This window comes from Parasteatoda tepidariorum, chromosome 5 (assembly GCF_982258835.1).
Source record: "Parasteatoda tepidariorum strain Cologne lab strain chromosome 5, Ptep-v5.0, whole genome shotgun sequence".
Lineage (NCBI taxonomy): Eukaryota > Metazoa > Arthropoda > Arachnida > Araneae > Theridiidae > Parasteatoda > Parasteatoda tepidariorum.
Window position 1 is genome coordinate 74,098,945 of NC_141759.1, and position 24,260 is coordinate 74,123,204.

The 24,260-nt window shown below is 28.4% G+C and overlaps 1 protein-coding gene across 1 annotated transcript; it reads right to left on the bottom strand.

The window, feature by feature from the left end:
* Positions 1-2,016: 2,016 nt before the first annotated feature.
* LOC107438078 (protein argonaute-4) lies at positions 2,017-22,466 on the bottom strand. Its single transcript, XM_087164218.1, has 5 exons — positions 22,218-22,466; positions 21,683-21,731; positions 12,473-12,523; positions 6,202-8,937; positions 2,017-3,718 (listed from the first exon to the last, which is right to left on the bottom strand). Exons 2-5 carry the CDS (start codon positions 21,702-21,704, stop codon positions 3,423-3,425), a joined length of 3,105 nt encoding a protein of 1,034 aa, XP_087020344.1. The 5' UTR covers positions 21,705-21,731; positions 22,218-22,466; the 3' UTR covers positions 2,017-3,422.
* Between the last annotated feature and the right edge of the window lie 1,794 nt (positions 22,467-24,260).

The window sequence follows — 24,260 nt, forward strand, 5'->3', positions numbered from 1 at the left end:
ATAAAAATATTGCCGTTATCTCTAGGTAGATATAAAGTTAATCATTGATTGACTCATACAGTAAGGACATCAAACATTCCTTGGAAAAAGAAAGTAACGCTAAAAATTTCAGAGGAATATAAATATTATAATGTAATTTTAATTACCAATATAAACTCAAAATTAATTTATCTAGCTTAGTTCAAATTTTCTTCTCTCATTAGCTCAGTGTAATTAAGATTTTTTTCTCCGGAAAAAGTAATATTCAATTGTTTTTTTTTCTTCATAAAAAGCTTTGTTTTTCCTTTGTTGTGCAATTTATCTAACTTGGCTCAAATTTTTAATACTTTTCTTCTTTCATTACTCCAGTAAAATTAAGACTTTTTCTCCGGAAAAATTAATATCCTATTTTTGTTTTCGTAAAAAGCTTTATGTCCTTACAAAGGATACCAAAAACTCCTCTGGTTTAGATAGCAATGTTATATGCATAAATACGTACAAAAATGTACCTTTTGTACGTAAAACCCTTATAAATTCTAAACTATTTGTTCAATCTTTTCGAGATTAATTTATTAGCTACGTTAAAATCTGCGTAAAAAAATATATATTAGATGTAATGCTTTGCCTGTCCAGAGAAAGTCTCATACCCCTCCCCCTTCAAAAAATTCCCCTTTTGTCCCTCAAAAAAGTGGGAAGCGAGGAGTTTTTAAAATATTTTGGTATTTTATATATTTATAATTTTTGCCCTTATTTTAGCCGTGATTACTGGACTGCTATTCCCATTCAGCGTTGACTACAATTAGGCAATATATTATAGTTATATATTGATATTTTTAAATATTGCGATAACGATATTTTAAAAAGTATTCTCACCTTATCTCGTGAATAACATGTCTGAAGAAAAATTTCGAAGATAAATGTCTGAAGATGAGTTAGTTGAAGACCTGAATGAGCTAAAAAACATTTCAGTACTTTTTGCGTTATGGTACTTCATTTCTTGACTTAGTTTTTTTTCTTCTTTTTTCAAAGGTTTATTACAACCATTATCCATTTTTCATCGATGTTTTATTTTAAAAGGTTTATTACGACCATTATCCAATTTTCATCGATGTTTCTTTTTAAAAGTTTATTACAACCATTATCAACTTTTCATCGATGTTTTTTAAAAAGGTTTATTACAACCGTTATCCACTTTTCATCGATGTTTTTTTTTAAAGGTTTATTACCGTTATCCACTTTACATCGATGTGACAGCAATAATAACGTAGTAATTATCTGCAACGGCGACATTTAAGTGACAGATTTTTATTTCCCCCCCATCCAGATGCTGTACGAATGCATTTATGAAACCGAGACCTGACTCGAACGAGTGAAATTAGTGAGTTACTAGTAACTTCCCAATTTATTGCGGTGAAGTTACTTGTAACTTCACAGAAAGAAAAAGACATCGGATTCAGTTACCAGATGTGGAAATCAAAGTTACCAGTCAGTCATTTGGTCTTTTTTTTTTACTAGTTAAAGGACTCATCAAACTACACCAAAATTTTTGATTAAATAGTATCAGCTTTTTAAATAAAAAATATATAGCTTTATTTTAGCACCCTAGAAAGATTTTTTTTCAACAAGAAATCAGCTTTTTACCTGGATTACAGTAGCTACAATTTTTGAAATCTAACAACATTTGGTTATTTAACATTCTTTTTAATAATAATTTTGTGAAAAAAAACTAGTTTTTAAAAAATTATCATAGCTACTTCTATGTAATAGAATTTTAATAGTTTGAAATTAATTTCTAAAGCAAGAAAAAGTACATACCGATAATTTTTACAAATCAGATAAAAATCCTTGTTGTTGACTCCATGAAAAATCTACCAAAGAATATTTTTGTTTCGTTTGATTTCGTTAAACACTGCCTTTCAGAAAAGCACAGATTGCATCTTATATGGCATACATAATCTATGTTAGATTCAGAACTTCTAATAGACACCCTCTTATTACACAACAAAACAGAGGCATAATAAAAATGAATTCATTCAATAATAATCACAAATCCTTTTATTAGTTCTCACTGAATTGGCAGTCAATATACTGATTAGTTACAAAAAATTTAGAGCGTCACATATTCAAAGATACAATAAATACTTTTCTGCATTCACAGCATAGCAAACACTTATGAAACTTTAAATAGTTATTTAGGTATCATTCTTAAATAAATTCACAACCATTATGAAAATAAATCTTAAGTAAGATTTAAAATATCATTTACACACTGATTTAAATTTCTAATTATCTAAAACAAGACATTAAAACTTGTAAAATGCCATAAGTAATCAGTGAATATATCACTGCTTTAAAAGATCTAGTATAGAAAAATACTTATGTTCAATCAGTTTTAGAAGCTCGGAATATAAATTGCACTTAAATTATTAGCATATTTGTATCGCTATATAAAAAGTGCTAAATTTAAATAATTGAAAAGATACTTCTCATAATGCATGCGTATCGATCGCAATTTGTATAAAAAAAATGAATGAAAATTCACTGGAGATTTTTAAAAATAGCTTAAACAAGCTTTTACCATCAACAAGTTCCAGTTTCGTTAATTGGCAACACTTAAAAAATAAACTGCACTTAAATTAACCAAAACCTTTAAATATAATTATTCTAAACATAACAATTTTTTTTAAAAAACATACAGAATATCTTAAAATGTAAGTCTTATGCATAATAATTAAAGTTCATGTAATATACAAATTACCCTGTGTTCAATCAATTCTGGAAGTTCAATATATTGAACATTGTAATTAATACTAATTTCACAGTAGGAAAGTCACTAAATATAAATAATTAAAAGGAAGCCTTAAATAATGCAGGAGTTATAAGGAATACAAAGTAATTCATTTAAAATATATTCTTAGTCCAAATGTTTAAAATTAGTATTGGAAATACTTTAACTGGTGCATTTAAAAGAAACTTACCAAAATTGTTAAAACAATTCCTTGAAATAAACGAAAATTTATAAAAACTACTCGACCGATTTTGGAAGTTCAACAGCACTGTAATTCATTTAAAATATATTTATAGTCCTAATGTTTAAAATTAGTATTGGTAATACTTTAACTGATGCATTAAAAAAAACTTACCAAAACAATTAAAACAATTCCTTGAATAAAGCGAAAATTTATCAAAACTACTGAAGTTTTTATTCTAGGTATTGTTACTAGAGATCAAACAAAATACATTGAATGTTCGACCGATTTTGGAAGTTCAACAGCGCTGTAATTCATTTAAAATATATTTATAGTTCAAATGTTTAAAATTAGTATTGGCAATACTTTAACTAGTGCATTTTAAAAAAATTTAACTATTAAAACAATTCCTTGAAATAAACGAAAATTTATCAAAACTACTGAAGATTTCATTCTAGGTATTGTTACTAGAGATCAAACAAAATACATCGAATGTTCGACCGGTTTTGAGAGTTCAACAGCACTGAGAGCTTCCCTTAGTATATTTGGACTATCCATCTGTTTCTGTTTAGCATCGTCTGAGAGTGTTGCCAATCGTAGTCTTGTACGATAAGCAGCTAAATCGGCGTAGGCAACAGGCACAGGAATCGATATGCTTTTAGAACATCGGAATGATATGTTGCACGAATAATATGTAAGCTTCTGAAAATCTTCTGCTGAAAAATCACTGTCGTCTGCCAGGACGGTATAATGAGCTGGTCTGCTTGTTCCTAAAAATTATAGCAATTAGAAACTATTAATAACGAATTAAAAATGTGTTAATCTCATATGGAAAATAAATTAAAAGCTCAAACACGTGACAGAAGATTTGAAAAACCCAAGAGAATGATATAAAAAATGAAGGATGGTGTTCCAAAAATTGAGAGGAAGGAAATAGAAGACAGAAATATACGATTGGCTGCTTTTACGCTCAGTAAACGACACTTTTTATAAGGGATGCAACGAATATTCGGCAGCTATTTTGTATTCGGCTAGTTTGCCGAATATTCGGTTGGCCACACATTTGGCCAAATGTTAGGAAAAGTATTTTTTGATAGTTTCTTCTTTTTTTTGGGAGGGGGGGGGGATTAGAATTGATTTAATAAAACCAGGGTTGGCAAGTTTTTGATACATGGCAGTTTTTACCGGTTTATATACCATGGTTTTTACCGTCATGTCAAAAAACCCTCTGTCAAAAACCCATAGTTTTGGTAAAACTGTATTTTTATTTGAGTTTAACTGCTTATAATTTAAAATTAATTCATTTTTGGGCAATAAAATTAGAAAAAAAGTTGTTAAAAGATATTTCAGAACAGATTCGTGAATTTTCCCAACATGATATCAAAACATACTATTTGAAGTTAAATATTAGGATACTAAACAAAATTTTCAACATTTCCAAGCATCATTTTGTTTGGCATATTACATTACAGATGAATGTCAAGTCATTCCTGACTTAGAGTTTGTTAGTAGTTACAAGTTTTGAAAGTTTTGTTTAGCTTATTTCTAATATTTAAGAAATGCCAAAATTAAATTCTTCTTTTTAGTTCTTGAATTTATTAATAGTTCCAAGCTTTTTTGTTTGTTTGTTTATTTCTAACAATTAAGAAGTGCAAAATTTTGAATCCTTTGCATATCAAGCTATAATGATAAAATTAAGTATCACTATTTTCAATAAGTATATTACAATATTTCTATATGAATGTACATCCTTCTATAAGAATACATGTATATAGTTGCAAAATTAATAGCAATCATTTACAACATTCATTTATAAAGCCAATTATGTGAAAATAATATATTGTCCGCTATATGCCATAAATTAAAGAAAACAGTAGGTTTTTGACGGTTTTTAAAACAAGGTTTTTACCTCTGTCATGTCAAAAACCAGTTATTGACGGCAAAAACTCAACCCTGAATAAAACGTTATCTAAAATTGTATTATTTACTATAGGAAATAGTTTTTACACGTATTAAGTTCTAAATTTCGATAATTTATGTTCTGAAAGACAAATGAAAGAGCGAAATTTGACGAATTGAAACTAGATTACTTTATACTGAACCTCGAGTTTTGTAGTACTAATTTTTTTTTATATTCAAGCGCTGTTTGAATATTTTGAATTTTGTCGTTTTATGAAAACTTTTTGTTTTAAGAATTGTTTGCTTTATTAAACATATTTTTTTCTTCGTTTTTATAACAGAGCAGGATTAAAACGGGGCTCTAACAGACTTAATTCTCTTATTATCAATTTTTTCCTGGTACGGTAAAACAGATAACCGGTAACATGAAAAAACTGTGATTTTCAACGTTAAAGTTATATTTTAAAAATTAAGAATTTTTTTTTTCTTAACCTTTTTTTTTATCAACGATTTATTATGGGGCAGCATTTTTTTTTAGAAGTTTGTTTAAACGTTATTTTTTTATCGTTCGTTAAAAAAAAAAAAAAAAATACAGCAAAGTGAAAAATTTAAATTGAGATTTTGAGAGCTGAATTTTTTGTTTAAAAATCAATAGCGATTCTTGTTTTGATTTATTCTAGCTTTTCCTTTTTCAAAAAAACTTTTGTTCTTATTATGACATTGCAATTAAGAGGGTTTCTATTAAATTTATTTTTTTTTCCTTCGCTTTTTCTTGAAAATACGATGCGTGGAAAACTGAAATGCTCAGTTTTAAACTTTCTGCCTAAAAATTAAAATCCTTTTTTGTTTCATTTTTGTATCTAATCTCTTTTAAGGGCATTTTCATAATAGCTCGTAATTTAGAAGCTTTTCCTATAGCCTATATCACTTTTAGCATTTTATGAATACTATTTTTCCGAAAAATATTATTTTTAGTATTAAAATTTTGTTTTAATAATTAGAAGTATTTTCTTTTTCTATTTCTCTTTTTTTCAACTTTACAGTTTTATTTATTTTTTTATAGTTGTTAGTCTTTTATTTGTCTTGAATATTTCTAATGGATAGCTATAACAGTTTTCACCCTTAAACCAATAACAATAATTTAGCTAAGCTTTGATTATTTTTTAATAATGACTAAACTTATTGATAAATAAATAATTATTAATGTTTTTTTTAAACAAAATATATTGTTATACGGTTGATTTTTTTGACTAAATACTCGGCTAAATCAGGAATCTCGGCTTAGATCCCTTATTTCTATCCGAGATGCAAATTTAATCACCAAGTTCGTTACAAGAGGGCGTAAATAACATACCTTTCAATCCTAAATGACTGCAAAGATAGAAATCTCGGTGCACTGGATGCACAATCTCAGTATCCACAACTGTTCCTGGTGGTACATTTCCTTCCGGTCTAGCTCCATCCCTATGATCTTCTGGTCTGAAACGGACATGATGTCTCTTTTGAACTACGACAAACGTAATCGCTGGTTGATAACTCTTACTTATCTCTTTACATGCATCTCTTATAGCTGTTAATTCCTTTTCTAGAACTTCTGAAAAATGACCATCGCTCACTCCATCTCTATAAAAGATTATCTTTTCCGGCCACTTACCTAGAGTTTTGTCATGAAAAGTAATTAATAAAGACTTGACCATGTCTTTTAAATTGATGATTGTCTCGACCGATTTCTTCTTAGCATTAACGTTCTTCTGCAGCTTGCATGTAACAGCAAAACGCGACAGTATCATATCTAGACTCCCTGCAACAGCTGCTACTGATATTCCACTTTTGTCTGTCACTCCTGCGTGGGATACATCAGCTCCTATTATCATAACAGGCTGAGCCATTATCTTTGGAATTTCTCCTTGCGTTAAAACGTGGTTAATTCCGCCAGTTTTAGCATTGATTTTTAGACATAAATTGCCTAAAAGAGAAGGATTGCATTTTCTCGCATTGTTATGGTCGATGCACTGCGTCTGAAGACCAAGTTCAACTTCGGCTATTTGTTTGACATTTCTGTATATCGTTTTGTCTTTAAAAGGTATCACAACAACAACCAGCTGGATTTGCTTTTTTCGTGCATCAGTAAGAGTTCTGAGAAGATTATCACATCTAAAACCATCGATGCTTTTAATATCAGAAGGTTGTCCAAGATTTAAACCGGCTGCTCCACCAATTCTTTGCAACTGATCGGAAAAGTTTTTCAAATCATTAAATCTGCAATGCCGATCAGCAAGATTAAGCAAAATCCAAGATTTAATATCGGAGGGTCTATAAAACTGCAAATCTCTAATGTTCCATGATCCATCTCTGGGTTGAATTTTTCTATTTCCATAATTTAGGTTTGGAGCTTGCATAGTGCGCCCAGACAAACGCACAGGATCTCGTTCTACGCCAATGCCGAAATTTTTTAAATATTCATCTCCATCGTAATTGGCCCACTTATTTCTGATGTTAACTATTTTGCGAAACCTATTTTCGGGATTATCAGCAGTAAATTTAATCATTTCCCGCTTATCATTATCGCTCAGCTCTTTTCTGCAGTGCTGCCCTTCAGGAATGTAACAAACCTCAATTGGCAAATATCTATTCTTATTTTTTGGTTTCACTTGTACACATGGTAAGAAGGGAAAGTCCAGTTTCTTATTGTAGCGTTCCAAAAAGTATTGATCAATTGAAAGAATTCTTTTTGTCCCGTCTTTAGCTACATCTTCAAATGTTATGTCTCGAGCGTTTTTGTGAGAAACGTCAATTATACAATGGGTCACTTTAACAACATTCGGTATGTGGTATGTTTCTATTTTCAAATTTTTCACTTCACTTCGCAATTTTTTGAGTTCATGATTTCCGATTGTAGGCCTACGAGATAATTCATCTCTTGAAACTCCAAGGGACTTCGCCATGAACTCAATTAGAGGCTGTTTACTAAAGAATGTTGTGGCGCTGGTATTTAAGTTGGTCATGATTTTCCATTGTCCCAAACGAAGACTTTGATGGTATCCAAACCAGATTTCTATACCACCAGATAGAGGGCATATATTATTGATATCTTTATGGAAGAAATTACGTCCTATTGGTATGTACCTCAAGGCAGGTGAATGTCGAAATATTGTCTCTAAAGCCATCACTGCTGCTTGGATGTCTTCAATGTTAAGCTTTCTATTTCGGAAAAGCTCATGCAAAACTGATAAACTTATGGCACAATTTTTTGATTTCTGCCCATGAGCGTTTTTCTTTTCAACTGGTTTTATTTGTATTTTAAAAACATCCCTATTCGATTTCGGACTTTCTTCCTCAGAGGCGGCTCCCTTCTTCGCCTCTTTCCTATATTCATCATCAATTGAAACTTCTTTTGTGTATGGAAATTTCAATGCCAAAGGAGACGGCGTGTACATGTTGCTTTCGCCATCGTATACAGCGTAAGTTTTGTAGAAATTCTTGTCTGTTTCTAGCATTTTAGCAATTACTTTACGGTTGACTTTAGTAGTCAGACATCGATACCTCTGTACACCCTTAGCTGGAGTTAACATACTTAACTCTGAAGATCTATCACGTCTGCACTCAACAATTTTTACATCATAATGATATACATCATTATCCGGCAGTAACTTAAGAGGAAATAAATTACATACCAGTCTGATGGGTCTCCCAAGTGTTCCTGGTTTTTGTTTGACTGGGAGTCCACTTGTAATAACCATCCGGTTTGAAACATCTGTTCCGGTATCAACTTTATCATCGAACTCAGAAGCTAGAGATTCTACATCTGGTATGTTTTTCGACCTTTCTTTCGTCACTTCGGTTCTTTCTCTGGGAGTAACTGATTTAACAATTGCACTCGAAGTGATACTGGGATCTTGAGCATTTTCCTCTTTTTCGGGTATATAACGGGCTGAGGCTGTTCCAGATGAAGTAGAGGCGTAGATATTTTCAGGACGCTTTTGAGCTTCAACTACTTTTTCTTTTTTTCGAATTTGTCCAGAAGTGCTGGCAGATGCAGAACTAGGCCGGACGACTTCACCAATTTGCTCAGGAGGGCGGCTTGATGGACCTATGATATTAGAAATCGTTATTTTTATATTCACTAGTCATTTTATTATTATTAAAAAAAACTCTGAGGGATATTTTTCATAGTAAATTATCTCAAAAGCAATCGTAAAACAGGGTGCGTAGCCTAATTATTCAACAAAAATTAAGCACTTTAAAGAATGCCATAATTAGGCAGGGTTGGAAAGTTTTTGACAATTTACGGTTTTAACCGTCATGTCAAAAAAAAACTTTTGGCATTGTTTTTGACAATTGTCAAAAATCATGAAATTTTGAATCATGTACAAGGAATGGAGTTTTCATACGCTACGGACTGACAATGCGCCGAAATAGATTGGGGTTGAATTAATTGTGAAAACGTTGAATAGAACAATGTGAACTCTGTCTTTTTGCATAATTAGAAGCGAAAATCAACATAGTAAAGGAAAAATCTCATTTTGAAAAAGGGAAAATTAAGTATTTTTTAAAAACACCCAATGAAAAAAGCACCTTTACGGGATTTTAAAAAACGAAAATAAACATCTTTAACACTAGAAAGACGGAAAATTAGTTATATACCTACATTGCCCAAAAGCAGTCAAAATGACTGGATTGTGAATGCGTAAATAATTTTCTTTTAAATAATTAATTTGTAACATTTTTAATATTATTTATATAGTTACATAACAAGTTATTAGTAAATAATGACAGTAAAAAAATTATTATTGTACAAAAAGTCACAAAATTCTAAGAAATTGTGTCATTACAGAGATGGCAACTGCTCCGGACATACCAGAAAAATTAAAAAAAAACGGTAAATAACTACAAAGTAAATTTTGTAAACATTTGACTATTTTTGCTTGCTTTTTAAAAGATATAGCATAACATAACTACTATAAAGTAGTAAATTATATAAGCCTACGAATTATTTAGAAATAGTGGTGGATAAAAATCTACTTAATTGAATTTATTAAACCAAGAATCACAATTGATAAAATACCACTATAAAATATATATTTGCTGTTCGGAGCAAGTTGGCAACTCTGTCATTATGTACATCATTGTTTTTCTAATTGAAATTAAAAGCAGTCAAAATGACTTCCTTAGGCAACCTAGTGTTAAGCACTTTTTAAAAACGCTACACACCCTGATGACCCATCTAAGTCAAAGGGTTAATTACGAAGGGACAAGATTGCACCGGTCTGTTGTTGTTAGTAATGCCCTTTGCCAAAATCAGCAAGCCTGCTATGGGAATCCAATCTTGTTTTTCACTGGCGTCACCTATCACCAAGAATACGACTTAAGCCACACACACGTCATAGCCCGTTTTACAGGAAGGACTCAATCATGCCTCATTCATTCATCTACAGATCGTAATTTAGACCTGGTAGGTATTGATTTGTTATGGGAACTTGGAGACTTTGTGACCCCGTCAGATTTAACGTGTACCAGTCACCATTCAATACACCAATACACCATTTAATTAACCAGTTACCAAGTGAAATTGTCCAAATGATAATGAGAGAACCAGAAGAACAGTCAGAAAATTATGACTATGTTAAATCTCTTTTGCTTAAGTGCTACAGACTAAGTCCTGAAAAATTTAGACAACTTTTTTATTCTCATGAGAATACTGATGGAAAGTCATGGAAAGAATATTACCACGAGCTTGAAACGTATTTTAATGGGTGGACTACAGGACTTAAAATAAGTAGTTTTGAGAGTTTAAAAGACCTGATCACCACAGATCGAATGAAAGCTCGGGTGCCTCCAGATATACGAGAACGTTACTTGGATCAGTGGACCCATATAATTTCACCTTATACATTAGCTGAAAAGGTAGATGAATTTATTGAACTCAAAGATGTTTTTAAGAATCATATTCAGTATAATAATAAATATAGTAACAATAAGTTTTTGAAAGAAGAAAATGTCGCCAAAGGTGAACAAACAGAGCCAAGTCGAAGTACAACTAATAATCAAACTGTTTGCTACAATTGTTATGATACCGGCCATTTTGCCCGTGATTGTGTAAATCCAAAACGTCCAAAGTTTTGTACTGCCTGCAAAACAAAAGGACATGGTACAAAGGAATGTCCAAAGATAGCGTCTTTCCCATTAGTCAATGCAGTTTCGTTTTCACCCAGTTCCAGTAATAGTACAACGAAGAATATTATCATAGAAGAAGTAAATACAAGTGCTCTTATGGATACCGCTGCTGATATATCTATGTTAAAATATAGTTTTGCACAAACGCTTAATAAAAATATTCATAAAAATATAGTTACACGAATTCGGGGTATTGGAGGTGTAAGGAAGTCACTAGGAATTATCATACTTAATGTGACTATAGACAGGAAGACAGGGTAAAGCTGAAGGAAGTTCTGTTTTATGTAGTGACTGATGATACATTTGAAGGCCCGGATGTTCTCATCGGGAAGGACATCATTGATGCACCCGAGATAATAATGGTTAGAAATCAAGGCAGGTCCAAGTTAGTTCATGTGGAAGACCTGGATTTTTTGCATGATTTCCAGATTAATGAAATGCCTGATAGGGTTGTGAAGACCCTCGAAAAGTTCGTGATTGAACCGCGTACAGTTCAATTGGTAACGCAAGATCTACTACCAACATCAAATGACTACGTAAATCCAACAAAACTGCAAAGAAATGCCCAAGAAAGTATTAGAAATTCCCAAGAAAGTATTATCATTGCACAAGAAAAGATGAAAAGGAATTATGACAAACATCGATGTGATGCATTTAAGTACAATATAGGTGACGTTGTGGTCGTAAGACGATTACCTGAACAAACTGCCTTATCTAACACTAAAACCCAAGTTAAGTACAGAGGTCCTTTGACAGTCATCAAAATATTACCATCCGACACTTATCAAGTAACTGATTTACGCGCAGTTTGACAAGGAAGAAGAAGGCAACATAATTATACGACTACCGCCCACGCTTCGCAAATGAAACTATTTCATCTGGTCAACGACGAAGATCCGTCTGATGATGGGGACAATATTACTGTAAGTAAGAAAAACTTCATTGCTTGTGAGCCCATAAACGACAACAACAGTACAAATCAATGCAACGACGATCCAAATAAAAATTTAAGCCAAGATAACAGTAGACCAAAGAGGTGTAAAAGTGTGCCGCTTCACTTGAAGGATTATAAGTTGTTTCGAAGGGACGAGGTCGTCCAAAAGTCAGGATGGTCGAGTGTAAAAGTGTGAACGTGAACATTAATTATATTCTTATTACATATTTAGTATTCCATGTTTTGGCAACAGCAGTTCTTGTGTACGATATAGATTTTGAGTTTTTAGAATAACGGTGTGTGTAAGTTTTAATAAAGTATTGATTTGTTTTTCTTTTAAAAGTTGTTTCTTACAGATATTCTTCTGCCGGTCACGAATCATTCGAACGGATTCGAACTCACGAATATAAGCCCAGCGTCCTACCAACCAGGCTAGTTTTGTTTGAAATTTAAAGTGCTACAATTTTTAAGTAAACCTGCAGCCTAAATACTATAATTGGAAACTATAAATGCATACCTGCAGATGGCTCATGCAAAGGATGTCCAACTGGGTAGCTTTGCTTCTTTCCTGAAATGGAAAACAATACAAGTGAAAAAGTGAGTTTTACTTAAATTTTTTTTTTTTAATTCCAATATCTTGAAGGGTCGAAAATGGTTTTAATATAGAAGCATTTAAGTTATTAACGTAATACTGAATATTTCGAAACAAAAAATGTGTTATACTCAGAGTTTAAAAATAAAAAGAAAGATTACAAAGTGCTTCAATGAATTAAATTGTATTAAAATTGAATTAGAGGGTTTAAGGGGACAGTGGATGTTGAAATCATAATTTTTTTAAATTTGAAATTTTTAACATACATGGAAAATGTTAATAATTTTAGACAAAAATCATCTTAATTACTGCATTTAAGTACAATAAAAATTAAATTGCGGCCTAAAAATTGGAATTTTTATAATAATAATGTATTTTAATTCTTGAAAATACTACTCGCGCCTGAATTTTGAACTTAGATTCAAAATTTAAGTTCTAAAATGACAAACACTATCAATGTAACAATATCAAGCATGGAATATAAGATAAAGGGGAAAACATTTTTTTTAGAATTTTTTATGTGTTTTTCATAATTTTTTTTAAACATTTTTCCAGTACGACGGCTTTATGAGCTTGTTCTGAAACTTATAGTGTTTAGATATAATAATCAATGCTTGAAAATGTTCGTTAACATATTTTTAACAAGTGTATCAAATTTCATCAAGTTTTGAGAAAAACTCAGGCGCGAGGTACATTTTTAATGTCGTGTACTACGTAAAAACTTCATTTTGAGAAAAAACCAAAAGAAAACTATTTATGAGAAATAAATAAAAAAAAAACAATACAACAGATTTCTATTAAACATAATAATAGACAAACACTAATGTTTCTAAGCATTTAAGAACTAGAAAATTAGTATAATATTTAAAATAGAGAAAATTATGCCTATTTATCACGATACAACGATTAACAATTGTCAGATAATAGTTAGGGAATTCTTTGGTTTCATTGACTTTAACAAGTAGACATAAGTAATAAAAATTAAAATAAAACATTATTAACCATAAAAATATGTAGTTTGTTAGTTTAGTATAGTATAGAAAAATAATAAAGATATAAAAAATATCTATAATTCACCAAACAATGATTGCAGCGTGACAAAAAATTTTGAGATTTTATTCTTTTTATAAAGACGACAAAGATGATAAAGCAACTATACGTTTACTATGTGAGAATAAAAATATGTATTTTCTAAGATTGTAAAAAAAATTACATTATCTATCTAAATATTTAAGTTTAGACAATTATCATAAAATAAAACGGTAAATAATTGAAATCAATAAATTATAGTTAGACCAAAGAAAAAACACTGAAATATTTTTGCAGGGAAAGTTCACTAATTTAAAATGATCCGGCAGTATAACTTGGACCCTCTAATCTTTCATTCTGTTGATTTTTTCTGATTTTGTGAAACTTTTTGCTATTCCGCGTTTCCTTCCAAACCGCAGAAGCCCGTCTTTTGCTATCCGAAATTCTTCTTTTGTCACGTGTTTCAGCTATGTTCACTGATATTTCATTTAGTGTTTTATTCTCAAGTACTAGTGAGCTCAAGCAGCCAGCATTAAATTCAGTAATGGCGGATATAACAGACAATTCCAACAGATGGTTGGATGAAAAGTTAGTTTCGCTTTAAAAGCGTTCAACCTTCAAGCTCAAATATTGGTTTCGGTTTCGAAAATTGCCAATAACTTCGTAAAAAATTATCGTAAATCAATAATTTTTTTTTATTTGAAAGATAATGAAGCAAATATGGAATTTCTCTAAAAATCTCAAAATCGATATTTTTGCCATTTTCATCATATTCCAACGTCCACTGTCCCCTTAAAGGCAAATGAAGAAAAGACTTTACTGTGCTCAACGTAAAAGACTTTATCTAAACTGATTCAGAGGCATTATAAACAAAGTTTGATGGGGGGAAAAGGTAAAATTGAAGAAGCACAGTATGCGCAAACAAATAAAACGGGGCACACTGAATAACTTTTGATCTAATCATCGGATTTTCACGTTCTAGGATTCAATGGTTCGAGGGCGTGACTTCAAATGAGCTATATAATTAGTGCAGACGATATCTTAACACTAGAAGTGCCGTTGGGATAATTTTGAACATTTTTTGCCATTTCTTACGTTATTTTTGAAGATTCATGTGAGCTTCGAAACACATTTTTTTTTCCTTTTCTTAAACTGTTTCCAAGTATACTGTATCAAAACTTCATTAGTTTCTGAGGATTAGTAAAATAATTATGGAACAACCTAAAACAGGAATTATAGAACAGAAATTAGGGTCCATCGCGTTAAAAAATGTGACACGCAACAGTTTTTGTGAAATTATATAGTATTATAGATTCGGTTACCGTAGTAGCTCAGCATACTAAGCTGTTTCGTTCCTAATTAATTATAATTTCGCTATTGTGACGAAAAGAAATCATGTATATGCTGATTATAAATGGTTATATTTGTTATACTCATGAACAATATATTACTGTTGGGGGAACAGGTATTGTCATGTGAATAAAAATGAAAATTAATTGTATGACGTTCAAGCCACATAACTGTGATTTCAACTGTCCAAAAAAAATTTTTTTAGAGTAGTTATTTTTATTTATTAAGAACCAAGGACATACGTTTCATTAAAAGAGTCATATTATTGGTATATAATTATTTTTGATATGAAATAAAAATTCGTTAATCTATGATTCCGTGACATATGATTTAAATTGAACTTTAACATTCAAAATTATTTAAACATATCATTTGTTCAAATATGTAGTGACTTAATTTTAAAAATTGACTGTAGGATAATTGAAAACGAAGTTAGAGATTTTTTATTTTAGTGGGCGCAATTCAGATATAAAGACATGTTTTTTTTTACTAAACATTTTTTAGATATAAAATTTCATTAATCTTTCACTCTGGAACATAATTTAAACTGAATATTAATACTTAAAAAAAAAAAAAAAAAAAAAAAAAAAACAATGTTCGAATATATATCCCTATATATTCGAACATTGTTTTATTATTTTTTTTTGTAAAAATTTTGTAAAAACTGATTGGATACAATTGGAAATACAAAATTTCTAGATTTTTTATTTTATTTAAGTGGGTGCAATTCAGAAATAAAAACATTTGTAAGATAAATAAAACTTGATACCAATTTTATGTTCATTAATCCTTGATTAAGCTGTATAATTTAAGTTCAGTATTAATATTTAAAAATATTGAATAAAGAAATATTCGAATTTAAAAGAATTGGTTTTAAAAATTTGATTACATTTTCAATTATAAAAGAATACTTTTTAAAGGGTCAATGTTAAGAACAAAGGACATTAGTTTCATTAAAAAAGTCACGTTGTTCTTGTTTCTGTTGCTTACTTGGGAAACCAAGCGAACTTCTAAAGCAGCGGGTGCGCTTCTTGTTTTTCAGTGGTGCCATCTATGGTCAAAAATACGAATTCAGCCACCGCCCGATTTACAGAGCGGTCCAATTCACTCATCAGCAGATCGTAATAATGACTTGACGATAAATATCCAATTCAGTACCCCCAGAGGTTTTGATTCGTTATGGGAACTTAGAGGACTTAGTGACCCCAACAGATTTACGTGCACCCGTCACCATTTCATACACGTGGTTCCTTCGGCCTCTGGGATTCGCACTCTCGCTCTCGTGAACACTAGTCCTACGTCCTACCAGCTAGGCTTTCCTGGCCCTAAAGAATCATACTACTGGTAGGTAATTCTCCTTGATATCGAAAAAAAGCTCCATGCAAAGTTTTAATGCATTTACTTAATTTTAGTAGAATACTAATTTTGAAAGATATTTAATGGTGTTACAATTCTAAAATAAGGAATTTTTTTTACTCTGGTGGTTACTGGTTAAAATATTTCTTCATTATCCAACAAGATAATGAACAAATTTTTGCATAACTTCCTTTAAAAACTTCTTTCTTTCAAAAGAGAAAATAGTGGTATCACAAGTAGTTCATTATTAGCATTTATTTTGCACAAACAAGATAGTTTCGACTACCATAATATCCATATCAATAATATAAATCAATACTATAAATACTTTGGATATTAATTAATTCATGGCAAAATGCTTTTTTTAAAACTTAAAGAAAACAGAGATGTGGATTAACGAATAATAAAAGTACATAAAATATAAAAATATACTCTTTTTTTTCATACAATCGCTTTTTTTATATATATATAAAGCACTGGTTTATCTTTAATTCAGTGTCATGATTTAAATGAACATCAATTTTAAAAATATCTAGTAACAACGTTCAAATTAAAATGAGTTTGTTTAAACAATTTTAATGCAAATCATGATACACAAGTTTTAGTTATTTTTTTAAGTGTGCACTTTTAGCAGACATTTTTTAAAGTACCAAGCTACTGGTACATAATTCTTCCTGGCATCACATTGTCATACATTGCTTCGATTTAGGGAAATGATTTAAATTAAAATATTAATAATTAAAAACATTTCATATAATCATGTTCAAATTGAAAAATAATTGGTTTAAACAATTTCATTGGATACTTTCAGAACAGGTAAGTATTATATTTTTTTATTGAATAGGGTAGGTACAAATCAGAATTAAGAAGGTTTTTTTATTTAAGTTTTCATGCTCCTAGTAAATATTTCTTGTTCTCAAATAAAATTGGTTTTTACTTGTTTCTTAGAAGTGTCCAGTAACTAATAATTAAATACTTACTTATAATATATAATTACTTATATATATATATATATATATAATTACTTGATATCAAATAATTTATTTTTTACTTATTTATTAGATTATTTATTAGAAGTGCCAGGTAACTGGTAAATAACTCTTCTTTCCATCATATAATTTTTTTTTTTTCGCAGCTTGATATCAAATAAAATTGTTTTTTACTTATTTAAGTGTCTTGTAATTGGAAAATTCTTGATATGAAATAAAATTGTTTTATACATATTTATTAGAAGTGTCAGGTAACTGGTAAATAACGCTTCTTTCTATCAAATATTTTTTTTTTAATTGGTCACCAAACCAACAGCTATGTTTAAATTTCGTTTTACTTACCTATAAGTGTCATGTAACTGGTAAATGGACTTTCTTGATATCAAATTAAGTTTTTTTTTTTTATTTATCAGAAATGCAATGTAACTTGTAAAAAATTATTAATGAAATTGTTTTTACTTATTTATTAGAAGTATTATGCAACTGGTAAGATAATTTTCTTATTAAACAAAAGTTTTATAAATTTCCTGTTAGTGTTATATAACTGATAAATAATTCTTCTTGATATCAAATAAAATTGTTTTTTATTTGTTTCTTAGAAGTGTAATGTAATAGGTAAATAATTCTTCTTGATATCAAATAAAATTGTTTTTTTATTTGTTTCTTAGAAGTGTAATAGGTAAATAATTCTTCTTGATATCAAATAAAATTGTTTTTTTTGTTTCTTAGAAGTGTAATGCAATAGGTAAATAATTCTTCTTGATTTCAAATAAAAATTCAATACATTACTTTAAGTCAGGGAGATTATATAAATGAAAAATTATTATTTTAAAGTATTCAATAAAACAATGTTCACATTTAAAAACAATTTGTTTGCATGTAATTCAAAAATTAAAACTTGAGAGTTTTAGTTGTGTTTTTTGAATGGGTTAGATTTATTTTCTGTTTAAGTGGGGGACAATTCTGAATTAAATTAGTAATTTTTTGAGTGGGATATAATTCCGAATTAAAATTATTATTTGTTTTAGTGGGTTCAATTTTTAATCTGCTTCTGTTTGAGTGGGTACAATTCTGAATTAAATATATTTATTTATTTTGTTTAAGTTAGTATAATTCTAAATTAAATTTGTTATTTGTTTAAATGAGATTACAATTCTAAATTAAATTTTTTACTTAAGCAGGTATTATTTTAAGTTAAAATTGAATTTCTTCAGGGTAAAATTTTAAATTAGATTTGAATTTTGCCAGGGTAAAATTTTGAACTTAGATCATATATTCTATTTCAATTAAAGGAAAGGCTTTTTTTTTTTTTTTTTTTTTCTTTTTCTTTTTTTTTGGATTTTAAATATAATTTTCATTGATATCTTTGATTCAGTGTTAAAATTTTAGTGTATTTTTAACATAAATTACAGAAACAGAATTAAATACAATTCAAAATTCAGGAAAAGATTTAGATTTATTTTTCATATACATTATTCATGCATATTCATATATATTATTCTTGATTCACAGTAATTTTTTATCTCCTTATAGTTTAAACTATTCATGTCTTGATTTACAGTACTTGTTTGAAAATCAAATTAAATAAAATTCAAATTACATGAATAAAAATCTCTTTCATGTAACTTATATCATTCATATCTTGTTTTATCTTTAAATAATACAGAGAAAGAAAGATAGTAATAAATAAAACAATATTAAATTTTAAATGATATATAGGTCAAAAATCTAAGATACATTAGTTTTTCAAGACACTATAATTATTTCTCTTAAAACTCTAAAAAAATTATAATTAATTTTTTTTATATATAAATACCATTTTCTAATATTGTGAGAAAAAGTTTATTGAATCTTTAAGCTAGGAAATGTTTCAAATATTATCACTCAACATATACTTATATGGTATAGAATTCATACAATTATAAGATATAAGGTATAAATATTATTCAATCCTCTAGTACGGAAATTATTCAAATATTATCACTCAAATACATTTCTAAGGTATAGAATACACTTATAAAGGTGTAGAATATTATTGAATCTTCTAGTAAAAAGATGTTACAAATATTATTATTCAACATACATGTAAATGGTATAGAATATTAGAATACACTTATAAGGTGAATACACACATTTATAAGGGATAGAATATAATTGAATCTTCTACTAAAGGAATGTTTCCAATATTATCACTCAACTTACACTTATAGGGTATAGAATAAAAATAAAATATTTTTATAACAATTTTAAGTTATTTTTTTAATAAAAGAAACTAATAAAAAAGTTTATTTTATGAAATTTTAGTTAGACTGTATATTTAATCCAAGTTTAGGGGAATTGCAACTTTTAAAGTACACAAAACTAAAATTAACTCTATATAGTGAAATTAATTACTTATAAAAAATTTCTCCTATCTAAAAAATAGATTAGTAAAACAAAAAGAAATAAATACACAAACAATGACATGTTAATCTTATGATATTATAGATATTTACTCCTGAAATTGTTTTATTATTTTAAATTGTGAATTAATTATTGCTGAAACCCTCAATTTACAGCAGTGTTCCTACCAAATTTCAGAAGAAGAAAAAAAATTTCCTGACTTTTAAAGCATATCAGGTAAATTTCAATGAAAATCCAGTCCATATTTTATCCATACCATGCAATTTTACATCAGAAAACTTTGATTCCTTATTTTATTTGTAATTCCACATATCAGATTTTGTGAGTAAAAAAATATCATTGAAAGAACATTTTGACTAACAGTTTGACTAAACAGTTGACTAAATTGAACAGTTTGACTAAAATTTGTAATTTTTACATCAAATAATTGTAATAAATGTTAAAATTATTTAACTCCAATCTCAATAACTGATTATAATTATAGACAATTCAAAGACTGGTTAGTCTCCAGACATGATATAGGAATTTTCCAGGTTATTGTAAAAAATCGCAATTTTCCCTGATTATTTACTGATTTCTGGAATTTAAATAAAATTCCCTGACAATTCCAGGTTTACCTTGTCCTCACTGACCCATGGAAGCCCTGACATATATTAACTCAAAGACATAAAATATATAAATAATAAAATATTAATACAATGTGTTAAATTATCAAGCTTCCAAATATTTATAATAAGCAATCCAAGTAGAAATTAAAATAATAAATTGTTAAAATCAAATGCTTTCAGATTTAAACTCATTGCAATACTAAATTAAATACATTGTGCTGGATAATATAGATCTATATTAATTGGGTAACTATAAATTCTCAATGGCACGCAAAAACAAGCAGTAATATACAGGTTAAGCTACAATCAATTAATACAATTCACTGATCAAGCAATTGTTAAAAAATTTGTTTTAACAAGTAATTTTTTAATAACACTAATTGCTAAATATTAGATACATTTTCTTGTTCTAAAAAAGACAATAAGTGATTTAGTATAAATCTATTTAATTTAATCAAAGAGTAAAACAAGAGAGTTTTTGTTTTTATAAATATAAGAAATTGACTGATTAGATCATGGTCATATGCAGAACAAATCACACAAGATTGAGAATTAAATCTAAAGAATTAGGTAATTTGACCTAAAAAAAGGCGTGGTGTGCGTCCATTTAATTTAATCAGTTAAATAATTTTGTTTTAGTAAATCTTAATAATTAATCATATGCAGAGAATTTATGAATAAAACCTCACTAAGAAATAGGCAATTATTTTAATAGCTATCAATTTATTTGACTTAGACAAGAATAAAAATTATATTTAAAAAATCTAAATAATTGTTACTACATTTATTGATAGTAACCTAAGCTGAAAAATAATAAGTAAAATCTCTTAACCTAAAAAAACAAACAGTTAATTTAATTAAAAACAATCAATTTATTTACCCTAAACAATAAAATAATATTTCAAAATTTAAATAATTGATCCTACTATTGATATCTTAGATCGAGAAATAATAAATAAAATCTAATAATAATAAATAAAATAAAAGTTAATTTAGTAGTAATTCATATAAATTAATCAAACTAAAAAATAAAATATTTATAAACCTAAATTTATTCTTTAGTTTATAATTAATATTGAAATGAGCATTTTTATAATTTAGTTTTGAAAAACTTAATAGCTAAAATTTAAATGTTTACTCCTAATCATATGTAATACATGTGCATGCATCATAAATTTCGCATTACTAAATATAAATAATTTTAAGGGTAAACCAGAATTTTTTATAATTCATGAAAGGTGCACTTTTTCAAAGATATAATTAGAATGTGACTAATTTTAATATGTATGTTTTTAAAATAAAATTTCTTTATCTCAAACTCATAAAATTGCATCTAGAACAAATAAGTAACAAATAACAGCTACTATTTTAAATATCACATATATACTATATAAGCCTACCTTTCTTTTTTTCTTTTGGCATTTTATCCTCTTCGGTGAAATAATAATCCTGCAAATGAATAACATTTGAACTGTTAAGTGATATTATATGCATAAGCACACACATGGAAAAAAATTTCAATTAGTTTATTAAATATACAATATTTAATTATTCCGATCATACTGATTTTATAATATTTATTGATAATATTTATTACATTATATATAAATTCAAATTATTTATAAGTTCAAATTATTAATAGTTAAATCCTTTTTCTTTTGTATTCAACTAATAAAAAATTAAAGCAAATTTTTCTACTAATTTAAATTTATAAAGAAAATCTACCGAATTTTTCAAAAAAGTACTCATACAGAACGGTATTTTAAAATACAAATTAACATTACATTACTTTAATATTTTATTAAATATCTTTATATAATTTCAAGAGAACTAAAATAAATCATAAAACAAATTACGCAAAACTTTAAACGATCTATAAAATACACTTAACAATTATAAACATAAATATGAAAGTTATGCATAATGTGTACTTACCCAAAATATCTGTAGTATATATTGGAATAAGCAGAAAATTTTACTTGGAATAGAAAATATATTTTCCTTAAGTGAGTTACAAGTTTGCCGGTACTACTTATAAAAAAAAAGTTTCTAATTTCCGTTTAAAATGGGAACTGAAACTCAAATTACAGTTGCCACCGTAGATAAACACACAATCGCGTCTATTGAAGGGGATTCCCCAATTCTGACGGTAAAGACGGTGCAGGGTGCAGTTACGATCAAAACGGAGGGGCAGGGGAGATGAGGCTGATCCGAGATAGAAATAATCTACGATTGGCTGATATTGGCGATCGAAATGGGCTGCAGGTGGCGTAGAGCAGAACTCTTTTCCTATGGCAACACTTCACATGCTTTCCCCATTAGCGTGTGGAAAGTCATAGAGGAAGGAAGTACGTTAGTTTCTCTCTTGATTTTCATATAGATTAAAATCTTTTAACTTGAAAAACTATATGGAACTGAAAACTACATTAAACATAGTTCTAAAGAAAAGTATCACGGAAATTTTAGAAAATATTTTTATTAAGTAGAAAGGAAAAATATTAAGAAAAGGGAAAATATCGTAGTATATTCCTATATAACTGAAAAGAGGAGGAGAGGGAAGGGAGAAGGGCTAAAGGCATGAAACCGGTCTCTCCCCAGATGGCGTATTCGAGTGTTGCGATCGCGAATAGCTGGTTCTTGAACTGTTTTTCTCGCTCTCATTCTTTGATTCGACCATTCACTAAAATACATTTCAATGATTCGCTGATAAACAAATTAACCGGCAATCATTGCTAACTCGTTGCTAATACTAGTGATGTTCAATAGCAGGTATTTTCAAATAACAGGTTACAGCTGTTACGATACAAAATAATACCGGTTTCAAATACCTGCTCCAAAATAACAAGTCTTGGAAAAAATTCTCAACTTTTTTATATTTGAAAGATAGTTTAGATTTAGAATGACAAGTATTTTTGTAACAGATACATTAGTGAAAAGTTCTGAAAAGTGTTTTTTCTTTCTATAGGTAAGAAAATATCACGAAGTTTTTTTTCTAGTTAATTTTTAAAACAATATGAAAGCAATTACATATTAATTTCTCTTTTATTCTCTATTATTAAGGTTCGGAGAAAAAACTACATTACGTCCTTTTTTATGTATATATATTTTTTCTTTTCATGAGTGACACAGAAAAACTCTTTTTACAAAATTTGCCTCTTTATAGTAAGCATTAAATAATGTAGAAAGCTTAAAGAATTTAAAGAGTTTTGCAATAGATATTGTTTCCAAATAAGAAAGAAATTAGGAGTTCCTTATTACATTCTGTTTGACGATATAACCAGAATCATTCATTTCTACAAGAAAAAAAAATGGAACTTCATAAATATTGAGACAAATTAGAAATTTAAAAAAAAGTTAATCTCTGAATTTAAAATACAACATTGCGTATTATTATTTTTAAATCAAAACAATTTAGGAGTTGCACATTATATTTTGTATATGTGACAAAATAACCAGCATTTTTTTCATTTTACAAAAAGAAAAAAATGGAACTTAGTCGTCCTTTAGAATGTTAAATTGACAAAAATTAAAATAAATGTAAGCTTAAATTCTTTAACTACATAATAAATAAAACAAAATCATTTTATAATAATAAGATGTTTATAATAATATCATTTTATAATCATATCAATAAGATGTTTATTTGATATGAATTACGTTATGCAGAACCCCGAAAAGTTCTGTGCTTATATAGAAGCTCCAGTTGCACAAAAAATGTGTAAATTTAAATATCAAATTGAAGCTTATCACTTTTAAATCATAATTAAATCGAATATCTCGTAAACAAAATTGTGTTTAAATGACTCTTTTATTTAATTTCTACAATTTCAATTTTGGCAAAGGCCCCTATTTGGTGCCGCTCTCTAGCCCCCATGAATATTTCGCAATCATCTTCGTTTTCTTATATATATATATATATATATATATATATATATATATATATATATATATATATATATATATATATATATATATATA